The 9,961-nt window shown below is 45.9% G+C and overlaps 1 protein-coding gene across 1 annotated transcript; it reads right to left on the reverse strand.

The window, feature by feature from the left end:
• Nucleotides 1-7,964: 7,964 nt before the first annotated feature.
• LOC124655219 (cysteine proteinase inhibitor 6-like) lies at nt 7,965-8,324 on the reverse strand. The gene has a single exon (XM_047194152.1). It carries the CDS (start codon nt 8,322-8,324, stop codon nt 7,965-7,967), a length of 360 nt encoding a protein of 119 aa, XP_047050108.1.
• Between the last annotated feature and the right edge of the window lie 1,637 nt (nt 8,325-9,961).

Here is a 9,961-nt window from a genome sequence, read left to right on the forward strand (position 1 = left end):
CCCAACAATGAAACCTCCCATATGTAGGGAAACCTACCCAAGGTGGGAATCCCACTTGGGGTGGGGTTCCCCCTTCCATGAGGGGGTTGGCCGGCCACCCTAGGGAGTCCACCTTGGACTCCTCCCTTTAGGGTTGGCTGGCCATGCAAGGTGGAGTCCCTCCGGGACTCTACTTTCCATGGTGATTTCTTCCGGACTTTTCTAGAACCTTCTAGAACCTGCCATAAATGCACCGGATCATTTCCAATCTTGGAATATGACTTCCTATATATGAATCTTATTCTCCGGACCATTCCGGAACTCCTCGTGATGTCCGGGATCTCATCCGGGACTCCGAACAAATATTCGAACTCCATTCCATATTCAAGTTCTACCATTTCAACATCCAACTTTAAGTGTGTCACCCTACGGTTCGTGAACTATGCGGACATGGTTGAGTACTCACTCCGACCAATAACCAATAGCGGGATCTGGAGATCCATAATGGCTCCCACATATTCAACGATGACTTCGGTGATCGAATGAACCATTCACATACGATACCAATTCCCTTTGTCACGCGATATTTTTACTTGTCCGAGGTTTGATCATCGGTATCACTCTATACCTTGTTCAACCTCGTCTCCTGACAAGTACTCTTTACTCGTACCGTGGTATGTGGTCTCTTATGAACTTATTCATATGCTTGCAAGACATTAGACGACATTCCACCGAGAGGGCCCAGAGTATATCTATCCGTCATCGGGATGGACAAATCCCACTGTTGATCCATATGCCTCAACTCATACTTTCCGGATACTTAATCCCACCTTTATAACCACCCATTTACGCAGTGGCGTTTGGTGTAATCAAAGTACCTTTCCGGTATAAGTGATTTACATGATCTCATGGTCATAAGGACTAGGTAACTATGTATCGAAAGCTTATAGCAAATAACTTAATGACGAGATCTCACTACAACAAATGTGACATTCTATGATGCTTATTCTGTGACGATACAGTGAAAAAACGTCAGGGAATAGTCAAAATTTCAGAAACTGTGACGTTTTTTGACTCAAACGTCATGGAATGAGCGTCATATAATGTCACATATGTTGTAGTGTCTTATGCTACGCTTAATTGGGTGTGTCCATTACATCATTCATACAATGATATAACCTTGTTATTAATAACATCCAATGTTCATGATTATGAAACTAATCATCCATTAATCAACAAGCTAGTTAAGAGGCATACTAGGGACTCTTTGTTTGTCTACATATCACACATGTACTAATGTTTCGGTTAATACAATTATAGCATGATATATAAACATTTATCATAAACATAAAGATATAAATAATAACCACTTTATTATTGCCTCTAGGGCATATCTCCTTCAGATGGGCGGTGGGCTACGCAATCTGATATATGATCGGCAAACCAAAAAAGAAACCGACGGTCGAGCGACCAGTGAACAAAGAAGAAAATCAATCTATAGATCAAATAAAAAGACTCGAGGGCAACCAATCAACTGGTCGGTGGATGAACCCTCCGATACGTCTTCGACGTATCGATAATTTCTTATGTTCTATGCCATATTATTGATGATACTTACATGTTTTATGCACACTTTATGTCATATTCGTGCATTTTCTGGAACTAACCTATTAACAAGATGCCGAAGTGCCAGTTCTGTTTTCTGCTGTTTTTGGTTTCAGAAATCCTAGTAACGAAATATTCTCGGAATTGGACGAAACGAAGACCCGGGGGCCTATTTTTCCACGGAGCTTCCGGAAGACCGAAGAACATACGAAGTGGGGCCACGAGGTGGCGACACCACAAGGCGGCGCGGCCTAGGGGGGCCCGCGCCGCCTGTGGTGTGGCCCCTCGTCAGGCCCCCGACTCTGCCCTTCCGCCTACTTAAAGCCTCCGTCGCGAAACCCCTGATGCGAAAAACCACGATACGGAAAACCTTAATGAGACGCCGCCGCCGCCGATCCCATCTCGGGGGATTCTGGAGATCTCCTCCGGCACCCTGCCGGAGAGGGGATTCATCTCCCGGAGGACTCTACACCGCCATGGTCGCCTCCGGAGTGATGAGTGAGTAGTTCACCCCTGGACTATGGGTCCATAGCGAGTAGCTAGATGGTTGTCTTCTCCTCATTGTGCTTCATTGTTGGATCTTGTGAGCTGCCTAACATGATCAAGATCATCTATCCGTAATACTCTATGTTGTGTTTGTCGGGATCCGATGGATAGAGAATACCATGTCATGTTAATTATCAAGTTATTACATATGTGTTGTTTATGATCTTGCATGCTCTCCGTTACTAGTAGAGGCTGCGGCCAAGTTTTTTACTTTTAACTCCAAGAGGGAGTATTTATGCTCGATAGTGGGTTCATGCCTGCATTGACACCGGGACGAGTGACAGAAAGTTCTAAGGTTGTGTTGTGCTGTTGCCACTAGGGATAAAACATTGGCGCTATGTCCAAGGATGTAGTTGTTGATTACATTACGCACCATACTTAATGCAATTGTCTGTTGTTAGCAACTTAATACCGGAGGGGGTCGGATGATAACCCGAAGGTGGACTTTTTAGGCATAGATGCAGTTGGATGGCGGTCTATGTACTTTGTCGTAATGCCCAATTAAATCTCACTATACTTATCATGTCATGTATGTGCATTGTTATGCCCTCTCTATTTGTCAATTGCCCGACTGTAATTTGTTCACCCAACATGCTTTTATCTTATGGGAGAGACACCTCTAGTGAGCTGTGGACCCCGGTCCATTCTTTAATCTTGAAATACAAATCTGTCTGCAATACTTGTTTTACTATTTTCTCTGCAAACAATCATCTTCCACACAATACGGTTAATCCTTTGTTACGAGCAAGCCGGTGAGATTGACAACCTCACTTGTTTCGTTGGGGCAAAGTACTTTGGTTGTGTTGTGCGGGTTCCACGTTGGCGCCGGAATCTCCGGTGTTGCGCCGCACTACATCCCGCCGCCATCAACCTTCAACGTGCTTCTTAGCTCCTCCTGGTTCGATAAACCTTGGTTTCTTTCTGAGGGAAAACTTGCTGCTGTGCGCATCATACCTTCCTCTTGGGGTTGCCCAACGAACGTGTGAAATACACGCCATCACCCTCCTACGGGGTGCAACACCCCGGAGTAGATCATGGAGATAGATCTCCCCGGGTGTGGCGTAACAACGTATCACGAAGGTAGATCAGAAACTTGCTGCTGATACCATGTAGAAGCGATAGAGAGAGATTGAAGGAATATGAAGTACTCATGGATAAATATATATAGGAGTACAAGACTTGGGGCAAAAAACCTCGTTTAGAGATACGATAGGAGATAAATTACAAATCCTAATTTATCAAGTACACGTAAACCAAATATATCTCCAACAAGCATTAAGTTAGTCATGATATCTACATTTGCTCCATTGTTTCGGTTATGTTGCCTCAGGGTGGGCATTCGGTTTTAACCGAAATTTCGGTTCGGTTTTTGCAGTTTTTGAACAAATTCGGTTTTCAAAAATGGTAACCGAAATTGGCATGAAAATTTAGGAAACCGAAGATTCGGTTAACCGACAAATTCGGTTCGGTTTTCGGGTTAAAACCGAATGAACCTACTCACTTGAACAAATAGTAGGCATCACCGAAGAAAGCATATAGTCATTGACATATCAACACAAAAAGCATCAACTGCGCAAGAAATCGACAAATGAGCACCAATCGTGGAGGGATGCTATTTGGTAGGCTGCGGCACTTGTGGTACAGCCTACAGGTGCATCACTCGTGAGCGATTAAAAGGGTTAGCTAAGACTTCGAGCGACGTGTTCTATTATGCAGGCTTCACGCTATATTCAGATAAAGCTAGTACATCAAAGACCAAAGTCATACATTGAATGAACAATTTTTGGAACATCAAACGCAATTGGGCTTCTATGGAATGATCGGTTTATGCACAAATTGATGGTAGGTTACTCAATTCGGTCTTGTTCGGTTGGTGGGGCTAAAAACCGAATTCTACCAAATTTAATTCGGTTAGTATAAATGGAAACCGAAAAAATAGCGGTTAATAGAAAAAACCGAGATTTCGGTTAGTTAGGTTTCGGCTTCGGTTGGTTTTCGGTTTCACGGTTTTTATGCCCACCCTGAATGTTTCCCTTACCTTCGAAAATAAAACTTATGTTACCCTTGGGACCTAAATTAATGAAGGCTTATATGGACGTACTACTGTTCAGAGTGCTTTGATATGTACTATTAATTTGCTCTAGCTGTCTGCACATTGTTCAGTATATTTTTTTGATAAAGAGAATATATTAATATCAAAAGATACCAATTACATCCATTCTCTGCAACAAGGCAACACCTTATCGGAAGTACGGATGCACATACCCAAAAAAAATAGAAAAGAAAACTAAGAAACAAAAGTCCCGCTATAGCATGCTAGGCCTACACTAGTAGAAAAAGAGGCTTCCATCCTCCCTCATTAGTCCCGGAAATATTCGAACCGCGACTAAAGGGGGCTTTAGTCGCGGTTCAGGAGGCAACCCGCGACTAATGCTCTACCAACCGGGACTAAAGGGCGGTGGAGGGACGCGGCCGGCGGAAAAACCTTTAGTCGCGGTTGGGGACACCAACCGCGACTAAAGGGTACCCCTTTAGTCCCGGTTGGTATCCCCAACCGTGACTAAAGGTTTTTCCGAGTTTTTTTACTCCCACGCACCCTGCCCACCACCCCCCCCACCCCCGTGGATCGCCTTTTTTGGTTTGTAAAATACAAAAGAAAATGATAGAAAATTCAAAAAAAATTGTTTTCTGATTCTTGTATGTTATGCAACCTACTATTCGGAGAAATTAAGAAATTCGAATTTTCATTTTTTTTGCAAAAAAAGTTAAAAAAATGGTTAGCCAATTTTTAGATTCTCAAAATTCCAAATGAAAATACGAAAGCAGGAAGATTTTAGTTTTTGCTATAAATTACGGATTTTATATTTTTTAAATTTTTCAAAAAAATAAAATTAGTAATTGCATCCAGCATAAAGATTACTATTACTTTTACCAAATTTTTAGATTTTCAAATTTTTAGGTTTTAGGTTTTGCAAAAAAAATATTTAAAAAATTAAAAAATTAAAAATAATAAAAATTAAAAAGTTAATGTTTATTTATTTATTCACTATTATTATTACATCATTATTTTTGTTTATGAAAAAAATTATTTGAAATTCAAAAAATAAAAAAAATGTGACATCGACCAACATGTTAATAGGATTGATATGATACTAGTATCACATACATGCGCGCGTAGCACTTGGATGCGGGACGGAATGGAACTCGGAAGTTAAGCGTGCTAGAGGTGGAGTAGTGGGAGGATGGGTGACCGAGCGGGAAGTTTGACCACGAGTAAGTAATTTGACTAGAGATAAGTGTAGTTAGAGATAGAGACTAAGCTATGCAAATAACTGAAATAATAGAAATTCTGAAAAAAAAAGAAAAAAAACGAAGTGAAAAAAAATTAGAAACCCAAATGAATTAAAGAAAATTAACGAAATAGCCTTTAGTCGCGGTTGGCCAGGAGAACCGCGACTAAAGGTCCTCCGCCCCGACGGACGCCTGGCGCCCACGTGGACGGGTCTTTAGTCGCGGTTCGTAAGCAACCGCGACTAAAGGGGGGGCCTTTAGTCGCGCTTAGTTGGTCGCGGTTGCGCAACCACGACTAATGGCAGTTGCGCACCGCGACTAAAGGCCATTTTTCTACCAGTGCTAGCAACAACAATACAACCACCACCAAGACAACACCTGAAATACAAATCACCAAAAACGACGCCTCCAAGAAGGGAACGGTGCACTAGCATCGTTGTCGCCCGATCAAAGATCTTAGGTTTTCACCCTGAAGATAGTCTCCGCTCTCAAAACAATGCCTCCAACAAGGTCATTGTCAGGCACAACCAGTTAAGGCCAGACCTTGGGTTTTCACCCTGAAAGGTATGACTCTGAACTTCACCTGTGCAGCTGCCCCCACTTCCATACCACTATTGCGGAGCCTGGAACACCAAGCAAGCCCCTCAACAATGCGGAGACTTGAACCTCCCTTAGCTAGTCCTTCACTCCGGCCTTCATGTTATTTCCTTCTTTGATTGCATCATGGACCAAATATCTCTTGATGCCAATAAAGAACAGAGCTTCGCGTCTCTCTTTCCAGAACCAATTGGCCGGAATAAAAGCATGGGTGCGCATGACCGAATACCACCGATCCAGCAAACTCCAGGAAAAAAAAGCACTGTTACATTCGCCGTCGGCGCCTTCCGGAACTCAACACTCCTGCCAGATCGAGAAGGGCAAACCACAGGTAAGTCTTCATCTTCACCCAAGAGAGACCCTAGGACCGCCGCCTTTATTCAGGTTGGGCCCCCACGCCGGCGAGCATCCCAGGCTGGCCAAGGTTGCCGCAGGAGACACCAAGCGCAGACACGCATGGGCACCGCCGCAGCCGAACGCCAGCCCTCCACCGGCGACATGAAGGATGGTCATGCCTTCCTCAGCCGTCGCCGGCTTCCACGCCACTTCACCTCGCCGCCGGGACATGGTGACAGATCAAAAGACCCACCACCACCATCCGCAGGCCGACCATCTCCGGCGAAGAAGAGGGCCGCCTCCGCTGTCAACCCCGGACTGCTGCCCCGGGTGACCTCGTGTCGCGGAAGAATCCCAAGATCACCTCCACGCACCGGCGAGAGGGGGGGGGATGCAATGGCGCAGATCAAGCTGGTCGCCGCCCACCACCTGTCACCACCGGCGTGCCGCAGCGAGGAACCGACGGGAGGTGGGGAGGCCGCAGCGCAGATCAAGGTCTGGGCACCGCCCACCACCATCCACGACCGGATTGCCGCAGCGTCGAGGAGGAAAACTTGGCCGCCGTCCCCGTCGCGGCAACGAGGAAAGGCCGCCGCCGGCACACCCGGCGGGCTTTGCCCGGCGGCGCCATCGGCGGCGGCGGCAAGCGTTAGGGTTTGGGAGGGGTGCGGGAGGGGTCGCATCGTGTCCTATGGGCCGATGTGTACTACGTACTGGATTTGGTAAAATCCTCAGTTTTCGCCGGAGATGGTCGGCATGCGGATGGTGGCGGTGGGTCTTTTGATTTGGTGTCCAGTACATATGGCATGAAAAATAAAATCCTCTGTTTTTTATGTACGTTACTACTTAGTATTTGGTAAACTCACAGCGCATCCACATCTCTACTATTCACATTGATGCTGAAAATATGCGATTCCTCCCAGGAGTACTACATGTAAATTCTTTGGTTTAGAGTGTTTCAGACATCCTAGGTGTTGTCCAAAGCTTCTAATGGACATTCAGCAAAGATACTAAAGGATCGGAGGGTAAGAACAACAGGAAAATTCACATAGGTGAGTTTCGTTTGCAAGACAAGTGAAGAACAATTTCCTTAGGACTATATGCCACCTCTTTAGCCAATTGTCAGTGTAAAATCTCCTGTCAAAGAATTACTCTACTTGCCACTGCTCCATCAGAGTTTGTGAGGCTGAATTGCACAACTCTTTCAGAGTGTATATGGCTTCAAAGTCTTAAACTCTTTCATGTCAAATGTTTAACTGAATCCAGTCCACTTCAATACTTCTTCGTTGCGTAAGAAACTGTATTGAAAAATGCCCTATGTTGATTGGATTCATAATTATCTTGTCTTGCTCAAATAACAGGTCTTGTGAAATTCTCCATGGTTATCATCTAGTATCAATTATGAAAAGTGACAACTAAAAATACGCAAGTCCTAGGGCAATAAAGATTGCAACTAAAGTACGGAATGAAAATCTTTATTACTGTTGGCTGGAAAATGATTGCGCATGCATACATCACACAACAGTCGCGCATTTAACCTCGACCATCTCAATCTCAAAAAACAAGAAACCTCGGCGATCTCTTGAATTGCTAGAGCAACCGTCGATCGCTCAACAGCCTGGGCCGAAGGAGACGATCTTGCATGTGGTGGAACTGCCCGACGAGTTCAGCTCGACCACCTCCACCTTAAATATTCTGTGCGAGCCTTCGATATTCAGCACGTCGACGTCAAGCTGGTATGTAGTGCCGTCTTGCACCTTGCCGCTCACAACCTTGACGAACCTGAGATCGCAGTTTGACACCTTGTTTTGCTCGTCCACCGCACATTTGCCGAGCCCTTGGACGTGAGGGTCGGCGACGTTCGGGATCGATTGCCATTGGCCGCCGACCGCTGCAGCGGGCGTGGCAACGACGTAAAGGGCAGCGGCACCGGCGAGGAGGAGGAGGAGGAGGAGGAGACTGGTTTTCATTTTTGCGTGGCCGCCGGCGGCAATGTTACCTTGAGATGGAGTTTGTATATGGAAGAAACTAGGATCGTGTGTAGAGAAGAGGAGGAATTGGGGAGCATTTAAATAGACTCGATTGGGCAGTACACTAGGAAGGTATTGATTGCTGCATATCTGCAGCAAATAATGATTTAGTACTACTATAGTTACATAATCGATGGACGGCAATTGACGAATTGATTGGCAGGAATTTATATTGATTGGCAGGAATTTATATTTACATGATTTTGATCGATTGGCTGTGGGTGCATAAGGGTATCTCCAGACGCCTCACTGTGGGGTCAAAAAATGGACTCGCATCTCAGCCGAGCGGCTCAACGTAAAATGTCCGGCCTGTCCGCGGGGACGCAAACACATCCTAAATTTGCGTCGTCAATGCGTTCGCGCGAACGCATTTCGTGACCTTGTATTCCTAGCCGGCCCCGCATGATAGGGACAACGAAATCGAGCAGCGTTCGCTCGCGTCCCTCGCCCCTTCTTTGTAGACCTAGGGCAAAGCCGCCACCCCACCGCCACCGCGCCACATCGCCTTTGTCGACCAGGTCTCTCCGTGTCAGGCCTACTTCTCGGTCCATGCTCGGAGCTAGGGTAGATGACATGTTTTGCCCGCGTCCCTCGCATCCCTATAAGCCGCACATGAGTGCCTGCCGGCCTCGGCGCTTAGGACTTGTTCGATAAATTGAGGGTATGACCCCGATGCAATTTTAAGACGCCATTTCCGGCCATTCTGTGCTAGTATGACCTACTATTGATGCACTATTGGTACCTCGCAGATGGACATCAGGAAGTCGCTCGAGAGGCTGCGTAGGGAATGCATTGACAACTCTTCTTACGAAGACCCCGAGCAGACGAGCTCATGGTCGTTACGGCATCCATCCTCCACAAGCACCATGGCAAGCGAATGCCAGAGTACCGGGGCTCGACGAAGGGCCGTCGGGTACCGGATGTACAAGGACCATTCCCGGCTCTACAAAGAATACTTCCACCTCACCTGTCCGGTGTACAAGGGGCACATTTTCTGGCGCTGATACCGGATGTCAAGAGACCTGTTCATGGTCATTATATGGGGCATCAGAGTCTTTGCACCTACTTCCAATGCAGGCCCGATGCCACTAGTAAGCTAGGCTTCGCCTATTACCATAAATGGTCTGCATCTATTTGCATGCTTTCATACGGAATGTCTGGTGATATCTTTGACGAGTACCTACGAATAAGTGAGATCAACTTTCATGAATCCATGTACCGGTTTTGTCGAGCTGTGAATGGGGTGTTCGACAAACTGTACTTGAGAGCCCAACTGTTGAAGACACTAGACAGCTATTGTCGATCAGTGAGGCTACCTGGGCATGAACGGTAGCATTTATTGCATGCACTGGCTGTGGAAGAACTATGCATTTGCATGGCGGCCGGGTTAGTACAACATCCATGCCGAGGGATGCACTATTATTCTGGAGGCAGTGGCATCACAATATTTGTAATTTGGCACTCTTTCTTTGGGATTGCCAATTCCCACAATGATATCAATGTCAACTTCTCTCTGGCGCTGATACCGGATGTCAAGAGACCTGTTCATGGTCATTATATGGGGCATCGAATAAGTG

This window comes from Lolium rigidum, chromosome 5, assembly GCF_022539505.1.
Source record: "Lolium rigidum isolate FL_2022 chromosome 5, APGP_CSIRO_Lrig_0.1, whole genome shotgun sequence".
In the NCBI taxonomy this organism is placed as follows: domain Eukaryota; kingdom Viridiplantae; phylum Streptophyta; class Magnoliopsida; order Poales; family Poaceae; genus Lolium; species Lolium rigidum.

What these genes read in the sequence shown, in the direction of transcription:
- LOC124655219 (XM_047194152.1), bottom strand. Translation starts at nt 8,324, where the DNA reads ATGAAAACCAGTCTCCTCCTCCTCCTCCTCCTCCTCGCCGGTGCCGCT.